We start from the raw sequence: 12,476 nt of genomic DNA on the forward strand, positions 1-12,476 counted from the left end.
TGAAGGCTTGTTTCCGAGTGTAGGGGAATGCTATGGTGGTGAGGTGAGAGTGGTTGGGTGGGAGGGAAAGCATTCTCATAGAAGCATGGGAAGGAGGAATGGGAGTAAGAGAATGGGTAACAGCGAAAGGCAATAATATTTGAAATGTAAATAAATAAAATATTCAAAAATGCAAAGAGAGAAAGAGTGCCAGAGAGACATACAGAGAGACAGAAACACACACAGTGACATAGATAGAATGACAAAGACAGAGAGAGACAGAGAGATGGAGGCAGAATGAGACAGAGAGATTGATGAGTAAACCTAAGCAACTTTGGAAGTTCAATGTGTGTATTACATATGCTTGAACATGGAGTAAGGCTTATTGCCTACAACGTAAAATAAGATGGAGTTATTTTATTCAGATAAAGAAGGAAACCAGGTTTATGGCATGCAGCTGGATAAAGGACAGGTGTAGCTAATATCTGTAGAAGCAGTCTTTTGGGGAATAGACTTAAGACTGAAAATATCCATAGAGGAAAGAATGTTGAATACTTTTGTTTAAAATCAAATCCAAACTCAGACCAGCATAAAATGTTTTGGTGTTTCTCTTTGATTCCAAAGCTGGGGTTCTTGTCATTGCCTTGTTCATGTCCATAACACACATTCACTCAGGACCTCACACTCAGGGCTTTCTCCCCTCCCCATAGCCAATCTATTCAGAACATATGGATATAGGATGCTATCACATAAAAATAGATATTATAATAATAAATATGATCACTAAAAAACATGAGTGCACAAAAAAGCTACTTTAATCCTGATATTAGGGTCAATGCAGTTATTCAATTTTATAATGAGAAAATTGGGGAAGAGGAGGAATAAGTTATGTAACAAACATTACATAACCGGAGTCTTCATAACCAAATGTTTTACGTACATAATTTCAATCAAAACCTCACATTTTAAAGTGAAGGCAATGAATGTAACTGGTTTGTTGTCACTGTTCAATATGAATCTGTTAAGAAGACATATGTGATACGCTTTGTTATGATTCTACTGCCATGTCCTACTTTGCCATTGTCCAGTTCTAAGATATACTGAACTGATGCTTTACTGTAAGTCACAGTATCTCTTCTTGGATAGATAAGCATGTCTTACCTTTTATTATAAACATTTATTGCTATGCACCAGATGGATTTTTATGTCAGAAAATGCAGGCATTTCTTTTATTCTCTACTATATCCACAAAATTATTATATGGTTATGTAATTTCCCATGATCTTTCCTCCTCCTACACTCTTCCATATGTGCTTCCTTGATGGCCTTTTTTATTCATTAATTGTTATTTCTTACATATAGGTGTCTGTCTACACATATATTTCTAAATACATAGATACAATCTACTTGTTTATATACCTCTTCCTAAATACATAGATACAATCTGCTTGCTCTCTACTTCTTATATACTTCCTTTAAAAATACAATATAAATTATAATGCCATGTTACTTAATGCAAGAACATAAACCCCTTTGTCATGATGTAATGATGAAAATTCTTGAACTTAGAATATATGATAAAATTATTTCTTAGGTGTCAGGGTGCTCACATATAACTTACATTTCCTTATATATGTGTGTAAACAAATTATATATATGAAAGGGGCCACTACCCTATTTCATGTATTATCCTGACTCAATATTTAGCTTTGGAGTCTGAATCTGACTTTTTTCAGTGTCTTTCCATTGAGTATCACAAAGCTCAGTGTCTTTTGAAAAGGAGACCCATGGCAGTGATGTGAATATTACCCGAAGATATAAAATTATTTAGTTAAAGATATGAAGGTTTGTTTCTGTCTTTTGTTTAAACAATGAAATGGCTGGCATAAAGATTGAACTCTTCCAGACTCTTTTCTAAGAACAACATGGGAAACAGGACAAAACAACTTCCTGTTTGGAACTCTGAAGTTTAACTTACACTCCCAAGAATTATGAATTACAGTTCAGAGGCATGAGTCCGACCTAGTGTCCTAGTGTTTTACAACACAGCAGGGTAACTATAATTCACAGCAAGCCACTGCATATTTTTAAAGTAGTAGAAGAATTAAAAGCCTCAAAATTCAATGGAGATAGAAACATGTAGAGAAATTATAGGGCTAGCTAACCTGATTAGATTATGACAAGTTAGATACTAGTAAAATAATGTACATCATATGTACCATAAATGTGTATAATTGATTGTGCAATCTTAAAAATAAATTAATGGAAAAAATTCATGACTCATTCAAACCAGAATTTACTGAGAAAGTAGAAGAAAATGTATTGATTTGCTTATTTTTTAAAAAAATATTCGAAATAATAACAGGTGATTTAAAGATTAGAAGTGGTTTTCAATAAAACAAGAAGATTTTTAGATCAGACTCACAGAGCATCCCTGTTACTGCCCAGGTTACTATGCATGGTTCAGTTAAGACATGAAGACATCTGGTACCAACTGGGAGTTAATGAATGTTCTTCCAGCAACTACAGTCATATACTTTCCTAAAAACTGCCAACTCTGTGATAATGAGTGATATAATACTTTTAAGAAGAAAATAAAATCTGGTCATGGTGCTCTATCCCTGTAATCTGAGCATGCTGTTGATTGAATCAGGAAAACCAGATTGTTCAGGTCATCCTGGAGTTTATAACTGTTAACCTGCACTACCACGCTCATCTCCAGTAGAGTAAAAAAAGAAAAAAATACAACCAATAAAACCTAGCTTAGTAGTTACAGAGAGGCATTTCAAGGTGGACTATATTTGATGCATGATAAGCCATGAATTCTCAGCTATAGATGGTAATACCTTATTCTGGAAAAAACAAACCAGACATTTTTACAGAAATAGAGTACTAATAGCCAAGTTTACAGGATTTATTACTAATACCAAAAAATTACTGAAGTTATTTTTATGACATGGGAAATAGCACTTTAGGGGTACTAGCAATCATACTATGGACCTAACACATACATTGTCCAAACACACGCATTACAGGATACACACGGGTGCACTGGGAATATACAATGCCAGCCAATCGGGGGCTGCTGTTTAGAAGAGATGCTTTCTTGGGACAAATGGGGTGTGGGTGAGGACATTAAAAGAACTTGCAGCAGTGCTCAGATGGACTTGATCAACTATTTCTTACCTGTTCCTAGAGTCTGTGTTCTTGACTCTATGCCTCCTCACCTCAAGCCCCAAGGGCAGGTGGGGTCAGGCAACGATTAGTTCAGGACACAGGCAGCAGTTTCAGAATTTCACACTGAATGAATCTTATGACATTACTACCTCATTATATGGGAGCTTTGAGTCAGTGACAACGCCTAAAACTTCAACCCCAAATCTTACCTTCATTGTATTTGCCTTGGGCTGCCCACATACTCTTCTCAAGGCCATGACAAGATGAATACAACTCTTGCACATCTGTGAGAGGGAACAAAAGAACAAGATAAAAATTTCTCCCAAATTCATTAGACCAGAAAGAACAGAAAATTACCATGCCAAAAAAAGAAAAAAGAAAGAAAAAGTAAAAAAGCCTTTGTATTTACTGTAGCTGCAGCAAAACTACTATCTAGAATGGATTGAAGTTACTCTGAAGTGTGTAGGAAGAACACAACTTTCAGTAAAATTGCATTAAAAACTAAGCAGGTGGGTATATTCTCCTTTGCTTATGGTTATGTAAGCTGATTTAGCTGTCATCTTTGAGAAAGCTTAGGGTAGCCAGATTTTCCAATTATATTCTCCCAGTGTGAGTAAGATGCTCTTTTTGTATCCTGCACACCCAACCTTGAAAGATGTGCCAGTTTTCTTTGCTTAAATGCTTCATTTCACAGCCTTATTAAATCATCAAAATTTTGTAACCTGTGCTTTTTTAACTCCACTTTCTTTGGAGTCACTCATCCACACTAGAATGTCCCGTTTGACCACAAGCAAGCATCTACACAAACATCACAGCAAAATCTGTACTTTAAAACCCAGCTCTAAGTGACTTTCCAAAGTCAGTTTCTTAAATTAAATTGATATTTAGTGATAATCATGGGTTTTAGAAAAGCGTTTCCCGTGTTGGTGGATAATGCAGTTCAACAAAGCTATGCAAGTCTGAGGGGCTGAATTAAAATTCTGTAAATATGTTATTTGTCTATTATCAAGTCTGTCTTCACTGGATAAAAGCTGCATGCACTACGAAGCCTTGCAAGGGAAAAATGTCACTACTAGACGATGTTAAATGAGAAACTGAAATGTTTCAATACTGCCTGAAACCACTCACCGACTCCATGATTGATGGTCTTCAAACTGGACTGAGTCACACATTATAGATGACAATACACAACCTAACCCACAACTGTTTTTCATGATTAGGGCCAGAACTGTCAGTGTGTAATATTGGTTTTGTCTCCAAAAGAGCTAATGAGTCAATTCAGACTGCAAGTGAGTCATGCCTAACCTCACTGGATGACCTTGAGGAATTCCTTTTCTTATTTTCATGTCTGAAAAATGAATGGGTTGAACTTGATTATGTAAGAATTCATATTTTTAATTTAAAAAAGTGCTGAATCGAAACCTTGAACCAAGGCACTGTTTTCATCAAAACTCTGCCCCACAATTCCATAGAGCCATAACATGAATGTATGCATAAAAATGGAATGTGATGCAAATACCGGCACAGCAATTAGTGTGAATATTAATTCCATATGGGATAGATCACATGGCCAAATAAATATAAAATTTATAAAATATGAACAATTTTCTTCATTTAAGAAAGAAAAACTAGGGAAAATATGGCGAGAAGAGAGCTGGTTTCCTTGCTCAATGACAGTACTGTGTGATACATGCAATCATATAGAAATGAGCATGAAATGTATGGAAAGCATGAGATGACATCAGAAAATGTTGTGCTTTTGTGTGATTGATTAGTGTAAAAGAGCAGCTCCATTTCATTTTAAACCTTGTTAGTGCCCTGAAAAGGCTCCCATAAATCAGCACATCCTCAGGCTGATAAGCAGGCAGCTATAAAATATTTTACTTAATAGGACAGGAGTGCATGCATTCTTGAGTTTATTGCCATACTATAATTCAGTAAAATTATGAATCAGTTGTAAGGATTCTACAAAGTTCAGTACCAAATCTTAAAACATTTTACATTAGCACTATAATTTGTCATATATAATGACTGATTTAGGTATCATCTCTTACTACCAAATAAACAGTTTATGTACATAGCACATTCCTGAAGGTAAGCTGTTTAGTACATATGATGATGTTTAATGTATGTTTTCTGGGCTGACTATTTGGCACTGGGTTATATATTGTTCTTATTTATACAAGTACCTCTCAACTATAACTGTAATATGAATATGGCACTAATTAAAGAACATTTTGAAAAGTCTACAAAATATATAAAATCCTTCTTTTAAAATATGAGGGATAAAGTGTGTGTGTGTGTGTGTGTGTGTGTGTGTGTGTGTGTGTGTGTGTGTGCATTTGTTCATGTCTGAGCAGCTAACTTACAACTGTATAAGAAGAAAAGCCAATATTGTGTAAATTAAAATTCATATAGAAGACTTTAAGCATTCCATGAAGACAGGCAAGTAGAGAAATATATCCCCGCCACAGACACCTTTGTTCTCATTTACCTACAGGAAAATTTTGTCTTCTTAGCCATTCTGACTGGTATAAGGTGGAATCTCGGGGTTGTTTTGATTTTCATTTTCCTGATGACTAAGGATGTTAAATATTTCTTTAGGTGCTTCTCAGTAGCAAATACTGGTGAGGATATGTAGAAAGAGGAATACTGCTCCATTGTTGGTGGAATTACAAGTTGTTACATTCTGGAAATCAGTCTGGCAGTTCCTCCTAAAACTGGACATAGTACTACTACCTGAAGACCCAGCTAGTCCACTACTGGATGTCTGCCCAAATGACACTCCAACATATAACAAGGATACATACTTCACTATGTTCATAGCAGCCTTATTTATAATAACCAGAAGCTGGAAAGAACTCAGATGTCCTTCAACAAAGGAATGGTTATAGAAAACGTGGTACATTTACACAATGCAGAACTACTCAGATATTAAAAACAATGAGTTCATAAAATTCTTAGAAAAATGGATGGAAGTAAAAACATCATCCTGAGTGAGGTAACCCAGTCACAAATAAACACTCATGGTATGTACTCACTGATAAGCAGATACTAGCCCACAAACCTTGAGATGCACAAGACACTATTCACATAATTTATGATGTTCAAAGAGAAGAAAATCCAGAATGTGCATTCCCTAGTCCTTCTTAAAAGGGAAAACAAAATACTCACAGGAGAAAATACAGGGACAAATAGAGAAGTGGGAATTGAAGGAAAGATCATCCCTAAACCGCCTCACCTGGGAATCAATCCCATATGCAGCCACTATGCCGTAATTATTGCTGATGCTAAGAAGTGCTTATTGGCAGGAGTCTGATGTGGATGCCTCCTCAAGAGCTCTATCAGAGCCATACGGATACAGATTAGGATGCTTGTAGCTAATCATGAGACTGAGCATGAAAGGGTTTGCAACACCATGAGAAGAACAACAATATCAACCAACCCCACAACCCCAGAGCTACTAGGTACTAAAACACCAACCACTTGGTACACACAGAGAGACCCATGATTTCGATTGCATATGTAACAGAGGATAGAACTGTCTGGCATTAATGGGAGGAGAAGCCTTTGGTCCAGTGAAGGCTCATATTCCCAGTGTAGGGAAATATCAAGGCGCTGAGGTGGGAGAGGGTGGTAGGGAATGAGAGTATCTTCATGGAAGCAAGGGGATGCAGAGAATATCCAACAAAGTGATAATGAAAAGAGTACAAAAATCATTTTGTCCTAACCTTTCAACACTTTTTCATAACCTTCCTTTTTTTAAATTTTACTATGTTTTATTTTGCTTCATTTTGCATATCCCTGATATTTGATGATGATTGAGCTCATTTTTATGTGATCAATCTTGTAGTCAAGCTAGCAGTCTCCAAATACTCTGCCTATTTTTAGTTGGATTGTCTGTTCTCTTGTTCTCTTGAGACAGATTAAGGGTTATTTTTTAATCAATTATTTTTTCTTTAAATTAATTATGATATTTATAACCCAATAACTCCTCCCACAAAGTTCCCCCCTCACAGAGTATCTCATCCACCTTCTCACCCTTCTTCTCTGGGAGGGTGCTGAGCAACCCCTTCTCCCCCAACTGCACATCAAGTCTCTGCTGGTTGAGGCCCATCTTCTCCTACAGAGGCCAGCCAAGGCAGATACTACAGGCAGGCTACAGTTTTAGGAAGAGCTTATATTCAGTTGATGGGGAAGGGGGCACCTGGAGACTGAGCTGCACATCTGCTACATATGTGCTGGGTGAGGGCCTTGGCCCAGCTCATGTTTGCTCTTTGGTTGGTTATTCAGTCTCTGAAAGCTCCAAGGAGTCCAGGTTAACACTGCTGGTCTTTCTGTAGAGTTCTTATTCCCTCCAGGGCCTTCAGTCCTTCTGCCAATTCTCCCCTGATCTTCTTCGGTCCAGTGTTTGGCTGTGGGTTTCGGCATGTTTCAATCAGCTGCTGGATAGAGCCTCTTAGAGAACAGCTGTGCTAGGCTCCTGTCTGCAAAACTAACGGAGTATTATTAATAGTGCCAGGCACTGGTGCTTGGCCATTCCTTCAGTCTCTCTCTGTTCTTCAACTCAAAATTTGTCCTGTTTAAAAGCACCTCCTCTTCAAATCACACTCTCAGCTGATGGTTTTACTTCCTGTCTCACTAAGGGATTTGAAGGAACATCCACAGTCCCCACACACCTGCTCACATATGTAGTGATATAGCGCACCTTTCTACTGCTATGAGACCAGATAACTGTATTTCCTACTAAGCCAATTCTTTGAAAACATCTCCATCTTTCTGGAAAGCCCCAATATATCAATTCACTGATTCCAGTTCTCTGCCTCTCTGCCTCTCTTCGTGTGTGTGTGTGTGTGTGTGTGTGTGTGTGTGTGTGTGTGTGCTTAAAATTTTTGTTTGATTTTCCTTTTTGTGTTCTAATCCCTCTCATGTGATCTCTCTTTCAAATTTCTGTCCTTTGACCTCTTGTACTTTGGTTATTTTTACATTCACATTCAGAAACACACAAAGGTTCCAGATATATAAATCTCATTCTGTCCATTTTATACAATGTTACTTGTATGCCTATGATATTATTTTCCATCTTTTTATTTTGTATTGATATTTTTAACTCAGTATTTTAAGAGGTTTAACTGACAAATTCATAAACTTTTTGTTAAATTTTCTTCTCTGCTCTAATCCCTAACCTCCACCTCACCCCAGATAGCTACCTTTCTCCCCTTAGAAACCACAGTTTTTCTTCATGACAAATGTGGTCTGGTACCTGCTTTGTTTTTATCCCAGCCTGTTTTGAGGTCTCATTCCCCTATTAAGGTACTCTTTGTAAGTTTATGAATTTCCCTTCTTCTCTCTCTCTGAGTGTGTGTGTGTTTATACACTAGTACTGATAGTCTAGTACATATATTTACATACTAATATATATTAGTTCACCCTAATAATTCATCAACCAGTAGAGTCAAAGAATTATAATTACATATCACCCAAATCAACCCAACCACTGCATTAGAGCAAACCTTACCAATGTATCATCTACCTTTAATAATACTGACACTAAAATATCAAAACACAGGCATTTGGCCACAGTTCTCTAGGCTTCTTCTTGTGTTTTCATGTGGAGTAACTTAATGTAGACAATTGGCCTTCTTTCCCTCAGAGGAAAGCCTGTATTATCTGAATTATGTATAAATTTAATATAAAAAAAAACCAAACTGCTAAAAAAAAAAGAGGACTTTAGAATACTGAGTTTGGCACTTTTGTCTTTCTGATTTTTTTCCCCACTCTCTCTTGCCTGGTGGTACGTAGAATATACCCTGTGGATATCCTTGGTTTTCTGAATGTGTGTTAGTCATAGAAAGGCAGTTTTATCAGATTCATAAGGAGGACAGAAAAGTAGGTAAGATCATTGGGTCATATATTTTTAAACTCACCTCATGTAGCTTTTGTCAATTAAACAATTATCCTTTAAATTCCCATCCCTATTCTATTTCAAAATTGTTTAGAACCCAAGTGATGAAATGAAAGTCACAATCTGTCGAACCTGTTAAAAATTCCAACACATTGAAAAGCTCAAATAATGGTTGTTCAGAGTCTTACATTTTCAGATATAGTCTGATAAGCCAGGAAGATATACAAGGAATGAAGCTTTAGTAATTTTGAGTTCTAACATGTATGTGTATATATACATATACACATCTACGTCATACATCCATATCACACATCTACATCTACATATAATATACATCAGCTACATCTATAGCTATACATCTAAACATCTATGCATATACACATATACATCATACACGCCATATATACATGTATACATATATGTGTCTGCATATATGCACATATACACTTATACATATATACATATATGTGTGGGTAAACACATACAAATCTGCTGCAGAATAATCAAGTGTTTTTGATTTATTGTAACCGATCTCCACAGGTCCATTCAAGGACATGAATGAAAACCTCCTTAGCTTGTTACAGAATGAAGAAGAATGATGTCCTTAGAATGCCTAACAGGAAACTAGGTACAAACATTCACAGGGAGAATGACTGTTTCCCCCATTGTGTCAATAACTGAAATTAAGGAGAAGAACGGTGCTTAGGACCAATGAATTGTTGAGTGGTGGAAGCTACACTTGGCAACAAATGGCCAGTTTTAAGTTTTGAAAGGAAATGAACAAAAATTATCTTTTTTTGCAATTGAAGTTGAGAAGTGAGGAAAAATAAGACGCCAGTCTGTCCAGACTTTCTGCAGTAGCTGATGTGGGTGGATTAAGAGTTTTGCCTTCCCTGAATTTTTCCAGCCCCCTGCTTATATTCTGCATAATTTCAGTTGCCTATGCCTTCCACAAGCTGTTTGCAGACTCTTGGGAGAAAGCAGGTGTTTTCTGTGTTGGAAACATGCCACCTACTGGTTATTTCTAATACTGACCAACAATTTATTTCTTAAAAATGAAATTTCTCAAAATTCATGATGTCCTCGTTTTTAATAGTTGAATAGTACTCTGTTGTGTAAATGAATCACATTTCCTCTATCCATTCTTTGTTTGAAGGACATCCCGGTTGTTTCCAGCTACTGACTATTACAAAAAAAGCTGCTATAATTTTAGTCAAGACCCTGTCCTTTTGGTATGGCAGGGGCAACTTTTAGGTATATGCCCAGGAGCAGAATAGCTCAGTCTTCAGATAGAACTATCTTCAGTTTTCTGCAGAACTCCCAGATTGATTTTCATACAGTTGTACCAGTCTGCAATTCCCCCCAGCAGTGCAGGACTGTCGCTCTTTCTCCAAACCTCACCAGCAGGTGCTATCACGAGAGGTTTTGATTTTAGCCATTTCAATTGGTGTAAAGTGGAATCTCAAGGTTGTTTTGATTTGTATTTCCCTGATTACTAAGAACTTTGAACATTTCTCTATGTGCTTCTCAGCCATTGGAGGTTCTTCTGTTGTGAATTCTCTATTTAGCCCTGTTTACTATTTTTTAGATTGTTATTTATTTTTTGGAGGCTAAATTCTTGAGTTCTTCATACATTTTGGATATTATCCCTCAATCAAGCATAGGGTTAGTGAAGTTTTTTTTTTCTCTTCAATCATTAGGTTGCCGATTTGTCCTATATTATTATTAGTGAGGTAACCCAAACTCAAAAGGATATTCATTGTATTTATGTACTCACAAATAAGTGATATTAGCCAAAAAAGTACAGAATTCCTAGTAAACAATCCCTAAACCTAAGGAAGTTTAACAACCAGAAAGGCCCAAGTGAAGATGCTTCAATCCCATTTAGAAGGGGGAACAAAATAATCAATGGACTTAGAGGGAGGGAGGGAGCAGGATAGGAGAGGGGAAGGAGGAAAGTGGGAATGGATGAGGTACAATAGAGGAGATAGGAGAGAAGTCCAGAGGGCCAGGAGAAAGAATAGAAATATGCTTCCTGTACTGGTTGGTTTTGTGTCAAGTTGACACAAGCTGGAGTTATCACAGAGAAAGGATCCTCAGTTGAGAAAATGCCTCTATGAAATCCAGCTGTAAGGCATTTTCTCAACTAGTGATCAAGGGAGGAGGGCCCAGCCCATTGTGGGTGGTGCCATCCCTGGGCTGGCAGACCTGGGTTCTATAAGTGAGCAGGTTGAGCAAGCCAGGGGAAGTAAGCCAGTAAGTAACATCTCTCCATGGCTTCTGCATCAGCTCCTGCTTCCTGACCTGCTTGAGTTCCTGACTTCCTTTGTTGAAAAACAGCAGTGTGGAAGTTTAAGCTGAATAAACCCTTTTCTCCCCAACTAGCTTCTTGGTTGTGCTGTTTTGTTCAGGAATAGAAACCCTGAATTGGACACTGCCTCTTGGGTGGAAAATGGGGGAATCCTCTAGAAAGTAGCAGAGATCTAGGAGGTGACAGACTCTTAGGACTCAATGACCTTAGTTAAAATGCTTAACAGTGAGGAGAGGGAACTTGAAGAATCTACCTCCAGTAAAAAGACAGGGCATCAAGTAGAGAGACAAAGTTACCAACCGACAGTCAAAATTTCTGACCCAGAATTTTTCCTGTTTAAAAGACCTGCAGAAATAAAAATGGAGAAGAAACTGAAGGCAAGTGATTCAGCAACCAGCCCAACTTGGGATCTATCTCATGGAGGGTGGAGCATCAAGGCCTGACACTATTACTGATGCCATGATGTGCTTATAGACAGGAGCCTAGCAAGGCTGTTCTTTGAGAGGCCCTGCCAGCAGCTGACTGAGACAGAGGCATATACTTACACCCAACCGATGGACTAAAGTTGGAGACCCTATGGTGGAATTAAGGGAAGGTTTGAAGAAGTTGAAGGGGAAGATGACCCCATAGGAAAACCAGTAGTCTCAACTAACCCAAACTCCTGGGGGCTCCCAGAGACTCAGCCACCAACCAGGGAGCAGGTTCGAAGCCCCACTAGAACACATATAACAGAGAACTGCCTAGTCTGGCTTAAAGTGAGAGACGATGCACCTAATCTTCTCAAGATTTGAAGTCCCAGGAAAAAGTGATTCCTAAGGGGGGCACCCTCTTGGAGGCAGGGGGAGGATAAAGGGGATGAGGAACTGTAGGAGCGGGTACCAGGATGGGGCAATGGCTGGAATGTAAATAAATAACATAATTTTGAAGTACTGAAATTCCTCATAAATGATAATTTACTATAATCCTCATGGATATCCTCAAGGTTATGGTGAGATTATCTGAGAGGGTGGAACCTAGAATGTGGCAGCATTTGGAATGTAAATGAAGAAAATAATTAAGTAATAAAAATTTAAATAAGGAGCACTTGTTGAAGAGAGAAGAGAA

At 37.6% G+C, this 12,476-nt stretch overlaps 1 protein-coding gene across 2 annotated transcripts in view; it reads right to left on the reverse strand.

Annotated features, from left to right (window-relative positions):
• The window catches only part of ANO3 (anoctamin 3), a gene marked incomplete at both ends in the record, with an annotated part of 320,161 nt that overhangs the window by 286,398 nt on the left and 21,287 nt on the right, over positions 1 to 12,476 (reverse strand). The window contains one exon of one of the 2 annotated variants that reach the window (XM_080930914.1): positions 3,366 to 3,420. The exons of the other annotated variant lie outside the window; for it this stretch is intronic. Within the exon in view, the coding sequence (XP_080787040.1) occupies positions 3,366 to 3,396 (31 nt within the window). Of the gene's footprint in view, positions 1 to 3,365; positions 3,421 to 12,476 lie in introns of those variants that run through there. 2 annotated transcript variants of the gene reach the window in all.

The sequence above is a fragment of the Micromys minutus genome (genome assembly GCF_963924665.1).
Source record: "Micromys minutus genome assembly, chromosome: 17".
NCBI classification, from domain to species: Eukaryota; Metazoa; Chordata; class Mammalia; order Rodentia; family Muridae; genus Micromys; species Micromys minutus.